Source organism: Chlamydotis macqueenii, chromosome 1, assembly GCF_036417535.1.
Source record: "Chlamydotis macqueenii isolate bChlMac1 chromosome 1, bChlMac1.mat, whole genome shotgun sequence".
Lineage (NCBI taxonomy): Eukaryota > Metazoa > Chordata > Aves > Otidiformes > Otididae > Chlamydotis > Chlamydotis macqueenii.
Window position 1 is genome coordinate 202,026,800 of NC_141556.1, and position 23,514 is coordinate 202,050,313.

The 23,514-nt window shown below is 40.9% G+C and overlaps 1 protein-coding gene across 3 annotated transcripts in view; it reads right to left on the reverse strand.

Annotated features, from left to right (window-relative positions):
• CNTN5 (contactin 5) overlaps positions 1-23,514 on the reverse strand; it is a 674,955-nt gene that overhangs the window by 251,371 nt on the left and 400,070 nt on the right. For all 3 annotated transcript variants that reach the window (XM_086739601.1, XM_086739602.1, XM_086739603.1), the window contains 2 exons: positions 13,974-14,192; positions 1,465-1,588 (listed from right to left, as the gene is read on the reverse strand). In XM_086739601.1, coding sequence (XP_086595727.1) covers positions 1,465-1,588; positions 13,974-14,192 — 343 coding nt within the window. The remainder of the gene's footprint in view (positions 1-1,464; positions 1,589-13,973; positions 14,193-23,514) is intronic.

The following is a 23,514-nucleotide window of genomic DNA, read 5'->3' on the forward strand; positions in this document are numbered from 1 at the left end:
GTCTATATTTGTTGATTGCATTCCACTGGGAAAATGCAGAAAACAATTGAACCAAGAAAGAAAATAAATGACACAGGTTCTCCAAAGATAAAATCTCCACAAAAATAATGAGGTTTTCTGGGAGGATTGAACATAGAGTTCCCCTCTTTTGGTGGGAATTTGTGCCTTTTCCCCATGGTCATATGCTGTGTTTAATGGATTTATATAATTTTAACAGTACGTGAAACTAATATACCATTTTCAATCAACAAAACAAGAAATAGTTATTAGAAATTACACAAGGAATGTCAATAAGGAAGAATGTAACATAGCTTTCATCCCACACGGTGAGGAGTTCATGCAAATCCAGTCTGAACAATTTCTGGCCACTCATTCCTAATCCCATGTTATATGTCTTAGTCATGTCTGTGCTGTTTGGGGAGGTTATGCCATGCATCATATCTATTTAATAACTCACATTTGTTGCAAACAGGCAGATTCAGTGCTGTTGTGATGGGGATATGTAAAGACTATACTGCCTCTGAATTTGTCCTCATCTTAGAAATGGAAATTTTGTGATTCAAATAAGTCTAAGGAGAATTCATTCAGGATGCTAAAGAATCCACAAGTTAAATAAGTGTAATAGGTAAAAAAATAAAGCCCAGAATTGATGACTGTCACCTATGACAAAACACAATTATTTTGCCTTTGTAAGTGAAGAATGACTCTATGAGAAAAGATGAAGGATTAAAGGATGTACGGAAAAAAAAATAATCAACCATATGTTCCCCCAGTCCTCCTACATCACTTGTGATTTGCATAAAATAAGAGCAGAGTCAGATATAGGAAATGGATAAGGTGATTGCAACATACTGTTCCCAACTCTAAGTGGGAACCATTAATAAAATGAACTCTCAGACTCACAGATGTGTCATAATAGGTCTGTATAGTAGATAACTGTGGCATAATAGTCTATATGGGAAAACAGGCAACAGACAATGATTGTAAGGAAAAACACATCAGACTTGTGAGTGACAAGACACCAGATTTGTCTCAGTCATGTTATCCTGTATTGCATAGTCCTGTCATTTAATATACATGTTCTTTACTCCTTTGTCTATAAGATCGGATAGTATTTCCTAGTTTTATAGATATTTTGGACAAAAATTAATTACAGATTTTGATCTTGTCAGCAGTTACAGACACAAGTAAAAAAAAAACCTGGGCAAAAGTAGTCCCTCCACATGGATAGATACAATGCACAGAGAACATAATTTGAAACTTCACATATTGCTCTGCCTTTATTCACCACCACTTACTCTTGCTTATTCTCAATCAGAAGAAAAAAACCACTCAATTAGCAAAGTTGTTTGTGCTACAGAGCTGTTTCTGTTATGTTGTTCACCAAAGCACACTGACTCTGAGAGTGGGATTGCAGTGGCTAATATTCTGAAAATTTAAAAAAAAAGAATCTGAAACAAGTACCTGTATGTGGGAGTAGGATTTCCACGAGCTTGACAATTCAGAGATACTTTCCTCTCCTCAGAATCAGCTGGAAAGATCACATCATCTGGCTCTTGTACAAACACTGGCCCATAATCAACACTTTCTGTGGAAATAGAAGTGCTATAGTGTAAGAAGTCTGAATAAACGTGTATGTATTATAGTTTTTATAAAGTGAGATTTAAGTATACAAAATTATGTTTGTTTTACAGAGCTTCATATCACATTACTTCAGATGTTATATTAAAAAGCAATAGTCAAAAGAAAAAAAAGATAAGGAAATATTACTAAGTTAACAATAAAACACTTAGTATGATGTAAATGTTCATCATGCCTTAAAATGGCTTTATCATCAGACATATTTTGGCCTGCAGTCTAATGAGCAACTCAAGAGAATTAAGCCAACAAGAGGAGTAAACTCTGTTTATAGAGAGCAAGGTAACAAAAATTCTCCTGCTGCCTGCAGCAGCTTATCTCACAAAGAACTAAGACACACTTTTCCCCCCTATGTCAAGGAGCTACTAAAAAAAACAACTTGTAAAATTAATGGCAGCAATTGATGGCTACTATTAAATAATATATAGCAAAATCTGACATCTCATTTTCCTCTACTGTCTTCTCTAATTTTTGGTATTGTCGTAGTTCAGCCCCGATCAGGACCAGACTACGCAGTCTCTCTCTCGCTCCCCCCACCCTCCGAGAGAATAGTGGGAGATGATATAAGAAAAACGGCTCAAGGTTTGAGATAAGGACGGGGAGAAATCCTTAAAGTTACCGTCACGGGCAAAACAGACTTGACTTGGGGAAAACTATTCATTTATTTCTAAAATTAGCAGGAGAATGAGACAGGGAACAAGATAATCTCCCCCCCACCCCTCCCTCTTCCCGGGCTTAACATTATCTCTACTACCTTCCCCTCCCGAGTGGCACGGGGCGGGGAAAAGGGAATGGGGGTCGCGGTCAGTTCATCACGCATTGTTTTACGCTGCTGTATCATTGTCAGGGGAAGAACTCCTCGCATTCCTCCTCTGCTCCAGCGTGGGGTCCCTCCCACGTCCACAGTCCTCCGTGAAACTGCTCCGGCGTGGGTCATCTCTTCCACGGGGTGCAGTCCCTCTAGAACAGCTGTCCCAGCGGGCCCTCCACGGGCCACAGCCTCCTTCAGGCCTCCACCTGCTCTGGCGTGGGGTCCTCCACGGGCTGCAGGTGGATCTCTGCCCCTCCGTGGACCTCCATGGGCTGCAGGGGGACAACCCGCTCCACCATGGTCTTCACCACGAGTTGCAGAGGAATCTTGGCCAGGAGCCATATTACTCCTCCCCCTCCTTCTTCACTGACCTTGGCGTCTGCAGCCGTTCCTCACAACAGGCTGGCAGACGTCTCTCAGGATCCTTTTTACGTCTTATTCACTTCTCATCTCCTCTCCACTTATTGCAGCCAGGCCGGGCCGAGTTGGGCCCAGTCGGCTGCCCGGCGGGAGGCCAGAGGGTGAGGCCTGCAAGGCCCATGAGGCTCGCGCCTCCCCCTCTCTGCCCCCCGCTCAGCTGCTTCACATCTTCTCCTCCTCTTTTTCCTGTTTTCCCCTACTTAAATACGTTATCGCAGAGGCGTTATCACGGGACATTCTGCTACCAATTGGCTCGGCCTTGGCCAGCAGCAGGTCTGCCCTAGGCCCGGCCGAGTCCACTGAACAAAGGGGAGCGACTTCTAGCAGTTTCCTACAGAAGCTACCACCTTAGGCCCCCCCTCACTAACAAAACCAGAACAGGTATGTATCTATATCTTCATATGAATTTACATTTCTGAACAAGAAAAGCTGGATAGACCCATAGAATACATCTGTGAAACCAATTAATTCATATTGTGAAGAGGGAAGTGTTACCTTCAAAAAATATAAGGTTGCACGTATAGCATTCCTGATCATGTAAGTCTGAATAACTAAAATACTCACAATGCACTAGAAGACTGTGGAATTTTAATTAACTTAGACTTGCTCCAAACTCTTGAATCATTTAGTCCCATAATGCTCTTCAAATTTAGAGCACTAGCCTAATGATTTGGATGAAGGGAGATAATTACATTGTACTGCTACTTCCAATAAAACATATAGGAGCAGGATTTTCTATGTCAGTTTTATGGTTTCGTATGTTCACATCACAACAGTCCTCCAACTGGTACTGAGCAAAGTATGACATCCTAAGCAGTTTATAACCTCTTGATACATTTGTCCTACCAATACCAGCTTGAAGTAAGAAAGGTGCACCTGAAGACTTTGGGGTTTGGTTGGTGACTGGGTTGGGTTTATCTAGTGGTGGGGGCTATAGTGGCAGCTTCTGCAAGAAGCTGCTAGAAGTTTCCCCTTTGTCTGGTGGACCTGGCTGGCTCCAGGGCAGACTCTCTGCTAGCAAGGGTGAGCAAATTGGTGATGGTGATAACACCTCTGTGATAATGTATTTAAGAAGGGGAAAATAAAATGGAAGTGCAGGCAGAGAGAGGGAGCTGTGACCCTTGTGGGCCTTACCCTCTGGCCTCCCACCAGGTAGCTGTCTGGGCCTGGCCCACCCTGGCCCAGCTGGCTGAGAGAAGAGAGAAGAGTGGACATATGAAAGAACACGAGAGGGATCTGCCCGAGTCTGATTGTGAAGAATTTCTTGTGAGAGGAATGGCTGCGGATACCAAGGTCAGTGAAGAAGGAGGAGGAGGAATAAAGTTGCTCCTGGCAGAGATTCCCCTACAGCTTGTGGTGCAGCCCATGGTGAAGCAGGTTGTCCCCCTGCAGCCCATGGAGGTCCATGGAGAAGCAGGGATCCACCTGCAGCCCATGGAGGACCCCAAGTTGGGGTGTGCAGATGCCCGAAGGAGGCTGTGGCCCATGGAGGGCCTGTGCTGGGGTAGCCTGTTCCTGAGGGGCTGCACCCCGGGGAAAAAAAATGACCCCATGCTGGAGCAGTTCATGGAGGACTGTCTCCTGAGGGAGGGACCCCACGCCGGAGCAGGAGAAGAGTGTGAGGAGTTCTCTTGAGGAGAATGGAGCAGTGGAAACAAGGTGTGATGAACTGACCATAACCCACATTGAATGAAGTTAAGGTTAAGCCTGGGAAGAGAGGAGAAGTGGGGGGAAAGTATTCTTAACATCTGTGTTTTTTTCTCTCTCATTCTTCTACTTTGGTTTTCTTGTTAATAAATTTAATTAGTTTTCACCAAGACGATTCTGTTTTGCCTGTAATGGTAACTTGAATGATCTCTCCCTGTCCTTATCTTGAACCTTGAGCCTTTTGCTATATCATCTCTCTCCCATTCCCTCCGAGGGTGGGGAAGGTGAGTGAGCAACTGCATAGAGCTTAGTCTCGAGTGGGGCTAAACTAAGATACTTATAATAATTGTTTACTGCATTGCTCTTCTGAGTCCACACAACTTCAACAACATCTTATGGGTTTACAGTTTTGGGAACTGTGATATTTTTTGTACTGCTAATAGCTTCAGAGCATTTGGGTGGACAGGAAAAGGTGTATGGGACGTGATATGCAAGAAAACATAACAGATCACCTAATGTGGATGTACAGGAGGTCTCTGAAGTGGCCTCTTGCGGTCAGGCCAGACACCACAGGGTGCCTGAAGTGCCTTGGAGATCCAACTTCAATCACGTGAATTAATCTGTATGGGGTGTTCAGTTTCTAATGGATAAACACCCAGTGCCATTTGGGAGATCTCCACAGCGCCCAAGACCCCCAGGCAGACCAGACTAGCCCAGTGCCATGTTCACACCAGCCCTGCCCTGCCCTGTTCTGGTGTAGCAGCTACAGGCCAGGTGAGGCTCCTCGCAGCACTTGAAGTGACCCTGCAGAGCCTGTTTCCAGACACCTGAACCCTGCTCTGGGCAGCCAGGTGTGAGCTAATTAACATACATGGAGAAAGTAGACTTCTAGGCATTAAAATTTGGATTAAAATAAACATTTAGTGCAATGTGAGATACCCTCGTGTATCCCTCCTGCCTGAGGGAGATGTCTCCAGAGAGACACGCATTTTTCCCAGGTCCTGTGTCCTGTCTACCAATTACATGTACATCCATAGGATATTAGGCTGTAAGACAGCCCAAGTGGCACTAGGTCAGGGTGTTAAACACCTGAATTGCTTCCTGGTAATTAGACATCACATTTATTTGTCTGCACCCTCATGCTGAGCTCCATCTCGCTCTGCCCCAGCCCTGACAGCCAGGAGGAGGTGGGTGGGACAGGACAGTGAGGGGCCATGAGGTGACTGCAGCCCTGAGTCAAGATAGCAAAAGGGGCAATGGTTTTAAGATAAAGGCAGGTAGATTCAGACTGGACATAAGGAAGACATCTTTTACAACGGGGATGGTGGAATACTGGAGCAGGTTTCCCAGAGAGGTGGTAGATGCCCCATCCCTGGAAACATTCAAGGCCAGGTTGGATGGGGCTCTAAGCAACCTGATCTAGTTGAAGATGTCCCTGCTCCTTACAGGTGTGTTGGACTAGATGACCTTTAAAGGTCCCTTCCCACCCAAACTATTCTATGATTCTATGATTCTATGTCCCTGCTGAGTGGGGGAAGTTTAACTAGATGCCTTTAAATGTCCCTTCCAATCCTAACTATTCCATGATTTTATGATTCTAAGATGCTGCCCCATACAGACAGGGGTGACAGCGAGTACTCCATGTTGGCTGTTTTCCCCACGAGCCTGAGTTATGTAGTTTGTCCATCCCACTGCATCTGAAAAAGGGTGAAGAGAGATGGTTCTTTTTCCTCAGGCAGTTGAGGGCGGGGCCTTCCATCAGTTCTGGAACCCCTGTGGCCATGTCACAGGGGGTTGGTGACACAACCTTTCCGGACCGATACAGAAAGGGCTGCACGGTGAGCTGGCCCAGACTGGAGGAGAGCAGGCAGGTGAGCAAGGGCTGAGGTGAGAGGGCAGGGATGAGGGCAGGGTTGCGGGGCCTGGGCAGGGGGGAAGGGATTGCCCATGGCATGACAGATGGTGGCTCATCCTCCTCTGTTTTCCAGAGCTGGAGGCTCACACAAGGACAGGACCAGACCATGGTGCACTCCTGTCCTTGGCCACACAGCCAGAGAGATTCGCTGCCTACTACAAGGACGCTGACACTGAGTTAAGGCATCAAGACTCTGGCAGAGCCCCGGGCAGGGGTTGCCCATGGTGAGCCAGGCTGGCTGCTCCCTTTGTTTATTATCCTGCCTTTTGCAGCAGCAGGCCTGGACAGGGACAGGACCGGACCATGGTGCACTCCAGTCCTCAGCCACAGAGCCAGAGATTTGCTGCCTTCCTCAAGGACACCGACACAAAGTTAAGGAATTAGAAATGACACCTGCTCTTGGCACCAACATAGTGAGGCAGTGGCACTGTCAGAGTGAGCGGTTGGCTGGTGGTAGCCCATGCCATGGGATGCGTCTCTCCTGGCTGCCAGGGAGATGTAGGACTGATAGCCTTGGGCTGAGACTGGGAGAGCCCTGGGCAGGGATTGCCCATGGTCAAGAAGAGTGGCTGCTCCCTTTGTTGATATTTTCCTGCCATTTTCAGTTACAGACCCAGACAGGGACAGGAGCAAACTATAGCACAATCTGGTCCTCAGACACACAGCCAGAATTTTGCGACCTTCTACAAGGATGCTGGCATTGAGTTAAGGCACCAAGAGCCTGACAGAGCCCTGGGCAGGGGTTGCCTTGGTGAGCCAGGGTGGCTGCTCCCTTTGTTTGTTATCCTGCCTTTTGCAGCCACAGGCCCAGACGGGGGCAGGACAAGACCATGGTGCACTCCTGTCCTTGGCCACACAGACAGAGAGATGTGCTGCCTTCTACAAGGTCACTGACACAAAGTTAAGGAATCAAGAGTCTGGCAGAACCCTGGGCAGGGGTTGCCCACGGTGAGTGAGCATGGCTGCTCCTTTGTTATCTTGCCTTTTGCAGCTGCAGACCCAGACAGGGACAGGCACAGAATATGGCGTCCTCCCAGCCTCAGCCACACAGCCAGAGAGATTCGCTGCCTTCTACAAGGACGCTGGCACTGAGTTAAGGCATCAAGACTCTGGCAGAGCTATGGGCATGGGTTGCCCACGGTGAGCCAGGCTGGCTGCTCCCTTTGTTTGTTATCCTGCCTTTTGCAGCAGCAGGCCCAGACCAGGACAGGACCAGACCATGGCGCGCTGCCTTCCTCTCCCTCCGCAGCCACTCAGCCACAGATTTCTGCAGCTTTCAATGAAGCTCTTGACATAAGGACAAGGAAGCACACACAGCCCCACTCCACACCATGCCATGGTCCCACAGGCAGCTGGAGACTCCCCACAGCCATGGACAAGGTGAGCTCAGTGCCACCCACGCTCTCTGTCTGAAACTGACCTTGAAATAAAATTTTCTGATTTATCAGCCATTGGATAGTTCTTCTGGTTTGTGTGGTCTTTTGGGGGAAACCTCCTGCGCCTTTTCCTTGTTGTTCTTATTTCCTTATTATATATAGTTTTGTATCTTTGTATGTGTGCATGTATATGCTATATATATACACACACATTTTTATACACATGTATGTTTTCTGATCCCTTTGGGGGATCAATTTATGTCCAAAAGTATCAGGTTTGCTTGCACCCATTTTTAATGAACAGTGACCCATAATCTTAAACAGTACATTCCTGTGTGAGTTTTTTTCTTTCTAACTTAAGCAAGAGTATAAAAAGAGAAGAATACTCAACATACATATTAAGCATGTGCATATTTCAATTTACTGTTCTCTCAAGGGAAATATTTATGTTCCTCACACAGGCTTCTATTAAAACAACCAGTTTTCTGTACCTGATATAAGTGCTATGAGACTGTCGATTTATTATAGAGAGGCACATATGTCTTGGGATTACAGGTATGCATTGTAATCAAGCAATGTAACAGCTACTTTGCGGTCCCTTTACAAATTCTAAGTTGCCATTTACAATCTAGGCAATTAAATGCACAAAGCACTCTCATTAGGATTTACTATTTAAATTGGTATTGCCCAGAAAGACAAGGATATGAAAAACATTCCAAATATTAATAAAATCCCCGTGTTTAATTTCTTGAGTATTCTTGAGAGCAGTACCTGAGTATTCTTTGAATTCCAAAGATCTCCTTGCAGCACATTTATACTTAAAAAATACAGCAGTATATGACTTCTTAGTAACAAGTATTTAAATCCTCACAGGAATGAAAACTGAAATCTGTGTATCTTGCATGTCAAACAGTAGCAAAAATGTGGTTTGTTTCTCTTACATACAGAAACAATTTCATTCTCTCCCTTAATTATTGATGAAAAAAAAAAAATCAGATGTTCTTTAGTTCTTGCCGAGTAATGCAAATACCACGAGAACAAGCTGCAGATGAGAATAAAGTTTCCTGTACTTTAATTTCTGTAGTGGCTGAAATAGTGTCATTCCTCAACACTCAACTTTTTTTGCTGCCATCCTTGACGTAATTCCAGGTCAATAAGTACTCAGTGAAAAAGAATTAATTCGTGAAACTGTGGGAACACAGTGGGTCAGGAAGGAAATATGATCGTGTTCAAAGACCTTCATTGAAGCTGCATCGTTAATATTATAACATCTCATAATTCTGTGTGCTGTACTTTTAAAGAATAAAATAATGTTCTTTTAAACATTTTAATAAATAATATTTTAAAATAGAATTGTCTGCAGAAGGAGAAGGTGTAGCAAATTCTGCACTGCACTGGTCCCTTGCATCAAATATTAGTCTAATTTGACCTTTGACCACTGTCTGCAATGTTACAGTACCATTCAAGTTTTATGACTGACATAAATAATCTTCTTGGTACCATCTTCTCAGTCTGAGGTATTGGTGGGAGGAAACACAGCTCTTTTTGCTCCGGTATTTTTCACCCAACACACCAGGTATCCAAGGGGCAAGATACCTCAGGCAGCAAGTGAATATGTGGGAAAAAGGTATTCCTTCAGGTCTCCATCTCTCCTGCTCATGTCCCTCTAGGAGTACTTTCTTACTGCAGATGATACTGGTTTTTACAGGACCAGGAAAACAATGTTTCCTTATCTCTGTAGTCTTTTTTTTTTTTTTCCCATTTATCAAAGGCACGTGGAGATGGAAGAATTTCCTAAAGAAAAGCTACAAGATACTTTAAAATGATATAACTTCTAAAGCAGTCTAAAAGGAGGAGTCACTAACAGATCTTCTAAATGCTAAAATACACATTGGACTCTGCATACAGACCCCTTTGACATACCATGGACCAAACCATACATTCAGGATACATTGAGAAAGTTGCAGTAGTTGTTGATGAGGTTATATGTGTTTCTGAAATGTGCATATCATCAGACTTTATTAAAATAAACCAAAGATGTTTCATTTCAAATTGGTCCTACAAAGTGAAAGACACTTTTTTTGTAAAGGTGGATCAAGTTTCAGTGCTCCTCATTATGACACTCGCTTTTGAATTTCTTTCTTTCCTGGCTTGTTTTCAGTTTGTTGTATGCACTTGAGGTGATGATTTTAAAGGATCTTCTGATTAACCTTTGTTACTATGGAAACAAACAGTTGAACCTGTTCAGTATATTCAGAAAATATTTTAGATAGAAACTAGAAACTCTCTTCTTTTCAGCTTAAACACTGAAAATATGTATTCACTTCAGTACTAATACTGATATTACAATATTCTACAATATAACCTTTCATAAAACATCTAAGAAATAAAGCATGACTTTAACATCCCTATAATCTGTCAAAATATAAATTTTCCTTTAATATAAAGAAAAAGGAAAAGGCTACTAATTTTTCACAGCAAGATGTGTTCCGATTATTAAATCTGTGTGTAAAAGATTTTAACATTATTAACAAATGTAGCTGCAATTTACTATAATTATTTTGCATATATAGAAGCAGACACATATATATATATCTGTGTGTGTATTTATACGCACATGCATTTATAAAATACATTTAATCTTAAAACTATGCTTGAGTTAACTTAAAAGTCAAGAGACTTTGAGAAGGCTTTCCTTTTGACAGGTAAGTTCAGGCAGACACACATGCCCTGAGGTATGTACATTGATTCTAGTGTGCTGCATGCTGGAACAGTGTACAGTACATGCATGACTGTCCTTACATTGCAAAGGAGATAAAAATATTTTCAGATTTATCTTTTCTGAAGCAGATACATTTATTTGTTTATTAGGCAAGACTGGAGAACTTTTTCCTGTTCCTGGAGGACGCTTCCTCTGTCTGTGACCTGAAACAAACATATCTGTTCTAAACTTTACACTGTCCAGACTACACGCCATGTTAATCAATATTGTCCAATATTTCTTAGCAATGAAAAAAATGTAGCAGTTTGTGTCTTCAATCCAGACTGGTAAACGCTGAATCTAGCAGATGGTGTGGAATCAGAAATTCTCATTCAACAAAAATAGATTTGGATCTTGCACAACTTGAGGTTCATTTATTCAAACACTTTCAGATGTGAAGTGGACCCTGCTCTTTATTTTCTTCTAAAATATATCAAACCCAACATGGAAGGATAAAAAGAGTCTTTTTTCAAGGTTAAGTTCAATTATCTCTACTGCAGCATTTCCAAAAGTTTTTGGAACAGTAAGAAAGTATAATAGTTCGCAGTTTTATGATGCTTCAAGAGTATTTCATGAATATTTCACACTTTCCATGCACATTTTTTAGTCGTGACTTTACACAATGATATGTAGCTTGAAGAGGACTGTATTGCCTTAACTGCATGTTTATGCTAAGTAATTCAACATAGTTTAAATTCAGCAGTGAGCTACAGCATCGTTCTTTTAATTTGAGATATCAGGAAATACATGTGGAATTGAGAATGCAAATTAAATGGCATAAAGTCAGTATGAAAGGACGTTTATTAGAAGCCATGTCAGGCATCTGAGCATATCTACTGGGAAATCAACTGAGAAGTCTCTTGAGTACCTGTACACTTAGGCAGCTAATAAAAGTATTTTGTTTTTTTTTTTTCTGATGGCAAACCTGACTCCTGAGTGTATGCCATGTATTAGCTGTTTTAATTACACAAGTTCTCAGTTGTAGTAGCATAAAATATGTTTCCCCTTCTCTTATAAATGTCGCCTCACTTGTAGCAGTGGTCACTCGTGACTACACACGAGCACAGGGTGCTGTAGCATTTCCTCATTTAGGAGGTCCTGACTAATAAGCACAATCATTTATCTCTATCACTTATCATATACCAGCTGTAGGAAGATAACTAAAATATCTTTCCTTCAAGAGCTCTAAAAACTGAAAAAATAAACTTTGAGAGCAAATCAAAACCAAGACATTTACTGATTTAAGTAAGTGGAATGCCAGGTGATTGAGATAGTGAATTTATTTCTGTTTTCTAAATATCAAAAATATTATCTCAAACATAAAATTATTAATAGAACTGAGAGAAGTTTAGAAAATAGGTTGGATTCAGGTACCATAGCAGATGTGTTCTTGCCTTCTTGGATGATGCAGAATATCCTACTCGTCTCCTGACACAGAGTCCTCAATCCTGCCATGCCAGAAGTATATTGGTCCTTTGTAAGTCCTGTTTCATACCTGTGCTTGTGTCATGCAGGTTCTTCAGATAATCAAAGGATTTAAAAATATTACTCAGGTGCCTCAGATTTACCTGTTTGTGCAACTGTCTACATAGCTGGATGTACAAAGACCTATAACTGGTGGAGTAACTCTCCTACTTTAGAAGAAAGAGTTGAAGTTCCTCTCTTTTAAGTCAAGTACTCTGTTCATTGGGGCTTTTGAGTTATGGCTCCGTTTAGATTTTGTCTCCAGTCAGTAGTTCTTCACTACCTGCTGCAAAATAGAAGAAACTCAACTGTAGAGTTGGAAAGTAGCCCCTATGTTTCGAGAAGACTCATGATTGCTGACCTATATAAGGTATGATTTCACCATACTTCCTGGAAATGCCAAGTATTTATGTGGTGGAATGCTTACCCTGAGAATCCCCTTCCCAGACTTCATTTTCTTAGAATGAAATGGGCATAAAATTTTCTCAGCCCTCTCAAAGTAGGAATTTAAGCATAACTCAAACTTCATATCAAAGTTAAACACAGTAAGCTGCCTTTTTGCCATCTGTTTTTTTTTTTTTTTTTTTTTCTCTCCCAAAAAAAGCACAATGGAAAAATCAGGGTCAATTAGGGAGAAGATGCTTTATAGTTCCAGCTTGTACTATATTATTCATAAATTCTGTATTCTTCTGCCTTGCAGCTACCAATTTATTCTCCTTCAGTCTCTAGACATTCATGCTGTCGAAGACCAGGATAAAACACTCTGGTTCTAGTCTTGAACTTTGATTTTCACCTGCACATGTCAGGTTACCTGGGAGGAGTTATCAGTGTTTGGTGCACAGGCAACAACTGAGTTTAGTGTAGTCATCGCTTACAAAGAATACTGCAGAGGAAGGACAAATGTAGAAATCTACCCCAGTTCCAGAGATGCTATCAAATAAAATTTATCTACTTGTATAACACAAATTGTTTGTGTTCTAAATCAACCTTAATTCAGGGAATATATTTATGCTTCCATATAAGCCATTTCTGTTCACAAACACATATATACACCACTAGCTTTCAATACATGTAAGGTACTTTACAGGAGAAAAAAAATTACTTTACTGAGAGAGGCAGTAATCCTGTAATCACAGTCATTATACTGCATGAATGTTGTTGAACTGTGAGGTATTAACCATAACTCTTTCCTCTATTATTTCCTTAGACTATTATGTTTAAATATCCTCTAACCTCTTCCTCCCTCCCTCTCCTTCCTTCTTTCTTTTCTTTGTTTCTGTTTTTCTTTCTATCTTTCTTTGAAGGTAATTCATATAAATATTTTCACTAAAGAAGTAGTATCAGAAATGTGGCTTCTTTAAATGTAACAAAACATGAGAAAATACATATTGTTACTATGAATTATTGCATTTAAAGGTAAATAACACTATATCAGACTGGTATGTCTATCCATGCATGCATGTGTACATGGGTGACAGAGTTGACTACACAGAGCAGGTAATTTAGAGAAAAAGTAGTTTTATAAGATTTACTACTTATGTTTAATTTACACTACTATAATTCATGATCAAATTATGAAAAAAATCAAAGTGGAAAAAACATATATAAGAGGCACTGACATTTCACTACTTTACTTTTCAAATATACAAACATTACTTGAGTAGATGACATTGTGCTGTAATGGAATTTCATACCACTACTTTGCTATTTTCTTGTAGCAAAAACTGTATGAAACTATTCTGCATAGGAATCTTTAAGAAAGAATGTTTTAACTGGTGACTTTAAGGCTAATCTGAAGAACTAAAGGGAAAGAGGCCTGTTTCTACTTTACGATGTTTAATAAAATTCAAAATTATGTCTGAGAAATACTGAAGTAAGCTGATAAAAATATGATGCTTTTGAAAAACTTTTCAAAGATTCAGAGAAGGAAACTAGACTTACCATCATGTTTGAAGGCCTCTGAAAAGTGGTAGACATTTGTTGGGGAGTGATAGTGTTGTGCAGTTCCTCTCCAGCCTGGTGAAGATACACTTCCTAATGAAGGACTGCTTAATCGTGGTCTGTTCTTGGAATTAAATGAGGCTAAGGATGAACTACCAGATTTGATTCTTAAGATAGCAGCATATGAAGTGGGGAGACCAGGAACAGCTTCTGAATATTCTGAAAAAAACCCAAGAAGTGAACACTGAATAAAGAAAAATCTATCACTTTTCAAAAGAATATTTAGTTAGTCAGTAGAGAAGTAGAAAATTTTTATCTGTGAAGGGAGTGACAGAGATATACTGGAGTCTGCAAGGGACTCAGCTTCTAGACAGAATTGGGTAGCAGCATAGAGCTCTACGACAGAAAATTCTCCTGCAGTTTCAACACAATATAAAAATCAGGTGGTTCTTAAATTTCTTACTTTTGGTAATATGAGTTTTCAATATTTTAAATTCTATTTCTATGACCCTAAGTCACAGCAGAAAAGTGTCTGCCAAGTGTCCTGGCATCCATCTGGGGTGCCAGAAGGAGCTGTGCTTCAGTACCAGTCACTTCTGAAGCAGCTCGAATTCCTTCATATGCTGCCAGTATTTCTTTTTCAGTTGGAGTATAGTGGGCCTCAGAACCTCTATATCCCTGGCTCCAAAAGCCTAGGGGTTGACCTCGAGTCTCTCCTGACATTCTCTGCCAAAGACTCCAGGTAGGGCCATTCTCCCTGGCTGCAGTGTAGAGGATGTTTTTCACATCTTGTCCTGTCCGGACTGGCCCAAGGGCTGCTGCATGAACAATCTCCTGTTTAATTTGTTCAAAGGCTTGTCAAACTTACTTCAGCCTCCAGTACAGTCAGCTCTTGGGATCCTTCTGTCACTCCAGAAATACAAATGGGTTCTGCTCCCTTATAGCTTGATGGTATTAGGGTACACTGTGCACCAGTGTCGACTACAGCTTTATACTTTCGTGGGTCTCACGTGCCAGGCCATTTAACCCATAGAGTCCAATAAACTCTGTTGTCCCTCTCCTCCGCCTGGCTGGAGGCAGGGCCCCTCTAGTCCTGTTTGTAATATTTTCTATTCACTTTCTGTGAATATGAATCAGAAGTTCCTTCCATAGGATCAGAGGTGAGATCAGCCCTTCTATGCTGTCTAGGGAACTGCCCACTGGAGACTGGAGCAGCAAATTTCCTGGAAGAACCTCCCTTTGTGATTGTTTTACCTCGCAACTCATGTACACATGCCTCTAGGGCTGAGGTAGGCTTTCCATCCCACTTCCTCATATCCTCTCCTTGGTCACACAAGGTAAACCATAGGTCACCTCGTCGTGTGTACCATCTCCCTTGAGCAGGAGGAGGATGAGGTCTTCTTCTAATAGCTGAGATATTGGTCCGTGCAGGTGGGGAGCAAGAATCTTCGAGTTTCTGACACACCTCGGATAGTTTTTCTAACAGTTTTTCAAACTGGCTTTCAGATTTCTCAGTCAGTCTTTCTATAGCTGAGACACAGGCCCGCATCGGGGAAGATAGATTGTCTTCATATTGTCGGAGCTGGTTAGCCACTGCACGTACTGGTGGCACCTCATCATCTTTCCAACTCATTGCTGCCAATGAGTTGGCATACGATGATGGTGCACTCTGTACAAATTTCCGCCACATGGGTCGGGTACATTCAATTTCATCTGGATCTATGGATGTCCGTGGGTCATCCAGGTTATGATAAATCAGCTCCTGAACAGCTAATTCCCTCAGAAACTGGATACCTCTCTCCATGGTGGTCCACTTGCTTGGGTGGCATACAATATCTTCCTTAAAGAAATACCTGTCCCTCACGCCTGACAGGAGTTGCCTCCAGAGGCTGCAGGCTGCTGAATCTCTTCCAATCGCCCTGTCAATGGCTGCTTCCCTAGACGGGGATCCCAGCTGCCTGGCTTCCCTGCCTTCTAATTCCAGGCTACTGGCCCCACTGTCCCAATCGGAGCAATCAGGTGACAAGTTGCTCACCTTGGTTACGGCTGAAATCTTTTCGTATATCTCGCAGCTCACTCAGGGATAGGGATCAGGTGACTACCTCTCCTTCTGTTTCTCCCTGATCATGTGACAGCCCTGGTTCATCATCATCTTTCACTATGCAAACTGATTTTTTGGTGTATTTCTTATGTACAGGGGCAACTGATACTGGTGTAGGTTGGTTTTTCGGTTTCTCTTTGGTACTGCTAGCCAAGGTTTGAGTAGCCACAGTGTCTGGTGTGGGGGCTGAAGTAAATGCAGTGCCCGTAGCAGGGGCTGGGGTAGCTGCGGTGCCTTCTGTAGGGGCTGAAGTAGCTGCAGCATTTGTAGCAGGAGTTTGAGTAGCCAGTGTCTGTTGCTGGGGTTGGAGGAGCCATATTTTTAAAAAATTGTTTAAACTTAATCAATATCAAGATCTGAGATAGCTGTAAGAGACCTGTCAACACAAACACGGTGGTAGGGGTATCCAAGGGGTATTCAAAATTCTCAAAAGCTGTTGAAATTAGCTTGGCAAAGTGGGGAAAGCTGTAAACAGATGTTCCCCCCACAGCCTGGCTTCCCGGAACAAAACAACAGGCATAGTTCCAAACAACACCCACAAGATGGCTCCCAAAATACCCAGGTGGAGCTGCCTTTGCCTTCTTGCTCTCTACGCTGCCCGTTGCCATTGAGTACAAATACGAAAATGGTCCCGTTACCAGCAATCTCACTAAACAAATCAGTGCCACATAGCACAGCACAACCATAACCTTCATCCAACACACCGCATTGATAAACCGTGCATAAACACCGACAAACAGAAAATACGGCAAGTAGGGTGCTATCCAGTACAGCTCTAAAAACAACTACGAGAACAAATAAAACAACATGGTGACCAGCGATGACCAAACCGATGTAATGAATGCTTGTAACAAATCTGTTTTCAACACACTGTGTTCAAACTTGTCCTTATCTCAACCCTTCAGGACTGACCGGGGCTTGAACCTTGGGTCCTCAGACTGAGGTCTGATGTTCTCACAAATGATCTAGTGAAGCCCCTTCGAGCCCCACGTTGAGCACCAAAAAGACTATGGTGGTTTAGCCCAGATCACCACACAGTTTCTCGCTCACCCTCCCCCTACGCAGCGGGACGGGGGAGAGAAATTGGGAAGAAAGGAAAACTCGTGGGTTGAGATAAAAACAGTTTACAAAAATACTGAAAACTACAAAGATAACAGAATATAAGGATATTAATATATACAAAATATACAAAAGGAACAATGTACAATTTCTCACTACCCAATGTCCGAATGACCGACGCAGTCCGTCCAGAGCAGTGATCATGGAAACAACACTAAGCAGCAAGCAAAGAGGGGAGAGCAAGCTAGCAAGGTAGAGGGAATGATGCCAGCAAGCAAGAGAGAAGAAAAGGATGCCAAGGGTGCCCGAATGGGTGCCAGAATGGAATGGATGCAATGCAATGCCCCCTCCCATGGGCAACCCCCACTTATATACTGAGCATGACGTTTATGACATGGAATACTCTCTTTGGCTAGTTTGGGTCAACTATTCTGTCTGTCTTTCGCCCAGCTTCCCGCACCTGCATGTTAATGAGATGTTAACAAGACTTGGAAAGCCAGACAGTGTCCTTGGTCTCATTAACAACAACTGGTATCATCAGAGTGTTTTTATCAACATTCTTCACACATGAAATCCAAAACACACCAGATACTGAGAGGAAAATTAACTCCATCTCTGCTGAAACCAGGACACCAAGCTGCCTTCTTTCCTTCAGAGACTTACATTACTTTATATATGCACTGCAGAAACATTGGTTGAAGCTAAAAATGCTTCTTATGTAAACAGTACTCTGCAAATCAAGCAGACCAGCTGAAAATCCCAAGAGCCCATATATGCACAAATATCTCTCCCAAAAACATGCACATGCCGAAGTCACCTCCTTTTGTGTCTTTACAACTTCCTTTTTTTTTCTCCTTTTCTGCCTATGTTTAACATTTCAGTGTCTACATAAGAAGGACATGGACTTGTTGGAGTGAATCCAGAGGAGGGTCACAAAGATGATCAGAGCGCTGGAGCAGCTCTCCTATGAGGACAGGCTGAGAGAGTTGCGGCTGCTCAGCCTGGAGAAAAGAAGGCTCCAGGAAGACCTTATAGTGGCCTTCCAGTATCTAAAGGGGGCTTATAAGAAAGATTGGGACACAGTTTTTTACCAGGACCTGTTGATAGGATGAGGGGTAATGGTTCTAAATTAGAAGGAGATAGATTTAGATTACTTATAAAGAAGAAATTTTTTACAATGAGGGTGGTGAATTACTGGAAGAGGTTGCTTGGAGATGTGGTACATGCCCCATCCCTGGAAACATTCAAGGCCAGGTTGAATGCAGCTCTGAGCAACCTGATCTGGTTGGTGAGGTCCCTGCTCCTTGCAAGGGGGTTGGACTAAATAACCTTTAAAGGTCCCTTCCAACCCAAACTATTCTATGATTCTACAAATAGAGTAGTGCCTCAGTTTTTGGTCCCTGTATAATGCCAAATATCAGAGAAATAAACAAATTATATTATAATAACAGATTAAAAGTATCACTCAGGAGCCGCAGGAACAAAGCAAGCAGAAATCAACAGTCCTTAACATGCAACAGTCTTAAGCAGGTGAGAACAACATTTTAAAATACATTGATATAGATGAGCAAAGGGAGTCAGACTGCATATCAAGTGCCTGTGAGGAAACTGATTTTTTGAGGGACAGTGAAAGTGGCTGGCAGGAAAAAGATCATTGTTCTGTCATCGCCACTGATGATAAATATTTATAAATTGAACATTCTTCACATGGGCATAACATGAACAATGAAAAATTGTGAGTGTTCAAAAGCTTTGAATAGTAGCACACTCAACTGAAGTGAAATCTCTTTACAATATTGGGTCATGGCCTTGCTGGAGAGCTTTTGTAAACATATTCTAAGCATAAATATAGTTTGGACTATTTTATGTTTCAAATGGTTTAAAATCAGAGAAATATGCATTTTACTTTATGAACATTATGACAGTGAACACTTAGAATCTTTCATTTTTTGGAAAAGTTGATTTCAGTACAGTATTTATTGTCTCTTATCAGATGTTAAAAATATACCTCTTCTGCCTTTTAGAAGTTGGAATTTGGCAAAAGTAGATGACTAGTATTTTAGAGTTACCATTTTCATCTATGTAAAGTCTAAATATACGGATTATTTGATGATGTCATAGCTCATTCAAAATTTGGATTTAAATACAAATTTTGACAATCAGATGGGAAAGGCACAAATAAGGAGAACTCTGCTCTGTGCTGTTTTTCATCCTGATCTCACAAACCATCTACTTTATAATGTGTATCATGTTGTTTTGTATATCATGTACATAGTATCATCTTTCCTGGCCCACAAAGAGAAGGGAAAAAGAACATCATCATGATAAATTAAAATGTAGTATTAAAATATATCTTATAGGCCCTCTTGAAATATTATCATTGGAATATAAACGCGATTTCACAAAAAAAAAAGATATTTGATTGTCTTTCAATCAGTGTTCTTCAACATTTTGCAATATTGATATATTTTAGTTCTTTTAAAGTAAATTTTTTTCGTAGAGGGAAAGTTAAGTAAAATATTTCCAATTACAGGGGAATATTGAAAGGAGTTTTTAAAATTTCACTTTAAAATTCATCCCTATTAAAATAACTTCTTTTCACTCTGATTTCCCTGAGGTCAGAATCTCAAGTTCATTGAGGTTTCTTGAAGAAACTTTTATATTTTTGACATATTTTGGTCTCATCAAGTTAACAAAATAATATTTGGCCATACAAATGTGAATGTTTTCAGATAAATGAGCTGCAGTAAAGTTGTTCACATTTAAACTTGTCACATTAAATGCTTAATGCAGAATGACATCTTTCTTGGGAACAGAGAAGGAAGATGTTCCCTGAGGAACACGGACATAAAGGAAAGGGACAAAACTCTCTCTAATCCTGTCTACATCAGAGGATGGAAACGCTCGGAGGTGAATGTAGCAGTTCTAGTGGTAAGATAGCTAATTAGTTGTACTGTAAGTGGGCACTGGGCACTGTGGAGCTCCTCAGACCTCTGCAGCTCAGATCCTCTGATATCCCCTGGAGTGCTGATACCCTCCCTGGAAATGCTTCAGAAATCTGGAAATGCATAGACTGGGACACAGTCCTGTTTTTCTCACATGGAGCTGGGATGCAGCCAGATTGTAGCTGGTAACAGGGATGCAAAGCACCCGGAAAAGATCTTGCTTTGAAAAGATATCACATCTCTCTACCTTTTAAATACACACACATCCTTCTGCTTCTAACCCAGGATGGACAAATGATCTGTAATCTACGTGAGATGGACAAGGAACCAAAAAGAAAATGTTAAATTAAAAAGTTTGGTATCTTAGAAATACTTTTGTGCATATTTTTATACATAAGTAAACTACTACATACTTCTAACAGCGATACATATTCTGTTCTACAGGATCAATTTCTACAGCTTTAAAAAAAAAAACAAAACAAAACAAAAAACAAGTTGAAACAGTGGTGACTGCTGTTGGGAAGACATTCCTCCAGTGTGCACATAGACATAGAAAAGATACACACTGGAAGGTATTTTACTCTATAACAAAAAAAAAAATGCAGACCTGCCTTTGGTCCAAACTTTACAACACAGCATAATAAAACTTAATAATACTTCCAAAGGAAACATGATTGCAACAACATCTATAATGAACGTACTGTTCCTTGAGTATTTTCTGTAGATACAGTCACTTTTCTATTTCAGCATGGTATTTTAGCTGTATGCTATTTGCCTGATGGCAAAGGACACGGATTCGGGAAAACTTTATGCCAGTACTTTTTAGTAAATTATGCATACTTTGTGTGACTGAAGTATTGTATTATTAGGCTGTTAAATGTACTATATTCCATATATATATCATTAATAAATCTGTAATGTCTGAAGACCTTTTAAACTATGTAGTCCATTTATTGACAACAAATGAATATGTCAGCTACTCTAGCTTGAGAAGATTCAGATAATTATTCTTATGTCATTTCACTGGGAAAATTACAAAATGGTCTTCCCTGACCGGTAGACAGAAAGGCTTCCTGTGTAGGCTAGAGAGTCTGAGCTGTATATTGCTTCTTTTGCAAAAAAAAAATGGAGCTTAGCAATCAGAAATTAAATACTAACACAAATAATTCTGATTCTGAGATAGCAAGACCATTTAATACAGCTTCTGTGTTCCTATTGCCCTGTGTTGTCAGCTTAGAAGATGAGTGGAGCAAGCCACAACTCTGTATGTTTCTACATAAACATATATTTCATAATTTTTCATTTTGTTTTTAATATTAATTTTTTCAGTTCAATGACACACTGAGAATAAAATGCATCCAGGCCCCTGCTCCTCTAGCGAGTCTGCCACTTAGTTCTCCTCCTTACTGCGTCTTTCATTCTCTGCCATCCCCACCTGCTTATGCAAAAGTCTCTCAGATGATTTTGTTCAGAGAAGAGGAACATCCTTCCATCAGGTTCTGCCAAATCTAGCACGCAGCAAACAAGTTAAGATAAATAGGCAACCTTCCTATCTGCTGCCCAGGCAGACAGGAGAGACAAAAAGTAGTACGTACATATGAAGTTATAAACAAACACATCAAAAATGGTATCCTCCATTATACTTAATTCATTTACCACAAGGCCAAATTGCAGATTATCCACACATAGGAGAGCAAAATACTTTTTCTTTTTACACTTCTTATTGGAAGGGCATACCAACTCATGAGACGAGACATACTACAGTTCCTGGTAAGCTTGAGCTAACAAGTACCCCTGACCTAATTAGTTTGGGACCAGACATTATATCATTAGGTTGAGTGCCTGGAACAGCTTCCAGGCAGAGGAACACATCTGGAGATAAAGGACGTTTGAGGAGGTGCAGGAGTCAGACAAACATGGAGGGCTAGGCAGAAAGTGGGACTGGAAAAAGCACAAAGTACAATAGTGAGACTCACTCCAGGCTGCCTAAATTTTGCCAACATATCACATCGCTACAAAAAAAAAGTAAATAGAAACCATACTAAGATCTCCAGTGGCATGCAGCCTCTCTTTCTGCAGAAGTTTGAATCAAAGTGGAGATTTTGCTAAAAAAACATTTTTTTTTCAACAACCTGAAATAGGTTTGACTTCTTTTTCTGAAATAGTGTGTGCAGGCAGCTTGGTGAAATGAACTTGTTCTGTGCTGCCTCGTCTAGTCAAGAAGACTGTAATTCTTTTCCCACTTAAAAAGAAAAAAATATTTTAAAATTCTTTGTTATCTTGTTGAGTGGGGAACACTTGTTCTGCAGTGGTAAGTCCAGGGTTTGAAAGAACAAAGGAAATCAACATTATCCCAGATGGCATGAATGAAAAAGTACCACAGGAAGAAAGAGAAGGGAAGGGTACAAAAGTCACTCTACGTGGTGAAAAGGTCCTGCAGTAATGGCAGTATTACGCAAGCTGGTTTCTGACCTTTCACGGTATAATTGTTTTCTTTGGCTGGGATTAGCAATCAATGTGAAATTTCACCCTGACTCTGGTTGCCTTGTCACGCTCATGGAGATCCCATATCTAAGTAAAGTTTATCTTGAAAGAATAACTGAAAATGGTTAACAAATTATACGTAAGTAAATACTTTGTTTTGTTTACTGAAAGCCTGTAGGCTGTGATCATTACTGACAACTACAGCAGAAATCACGCTTACCTGAAAACAAACCCCACTTCCTAATCCATTCACCTCCAGAGATTTAGACTTTTGAACTGCCTAGTTGCAATGGCTTAATTAGAACATATTTTTATTGGATTACTACTTACAATAAAATTATTCCTTTAATTTGGTTTGGATTAGACTTCTGAGACTTGGAAGAACAAATTTATTTTCCATTACTTAAGTACAGAGTTAAACTCCTGGAGAGTAGAGGTTAGTCTCTAATGTTTTTTTTAGCTTTACCAGTCTACCCTTAAAATCCTTGAGAAATTCCATCAAAGACCTATGAGTAGCTCTCAAAACTCTGCTGCACCTGAGCTTCACAATTAAATTATGTTTTCCCTAACCTCGTTCTTAGAAATAACTTAAGTATTTTGGATGAAACATCCAAAGGTTTTTCAGCTGCAAGCAGATATAGATAACGAATATATAGGCCCAAGTGGTAAAGATATCAAGCAATTAGAAATCAGACACAATAAAATCAGCGACTTGGATTAGCCTTCATAGTTCTTTGCACGAGAACTACCAGATTTATAGTCATCTTAACAACAGTATGACAGTTTTAAGATAGACTATATTTTTCTATTCAGAGTACACATTTTCTTAAATGTGATTTCCAACAGCAAACTACGATTTGAATTAGTTTTGATAACTTTTTAATGAATCCATGTCAACTCATTAAATTATTCATGCATCTTTTATTATTTCCAGCACACGTTGTTGGTCAGC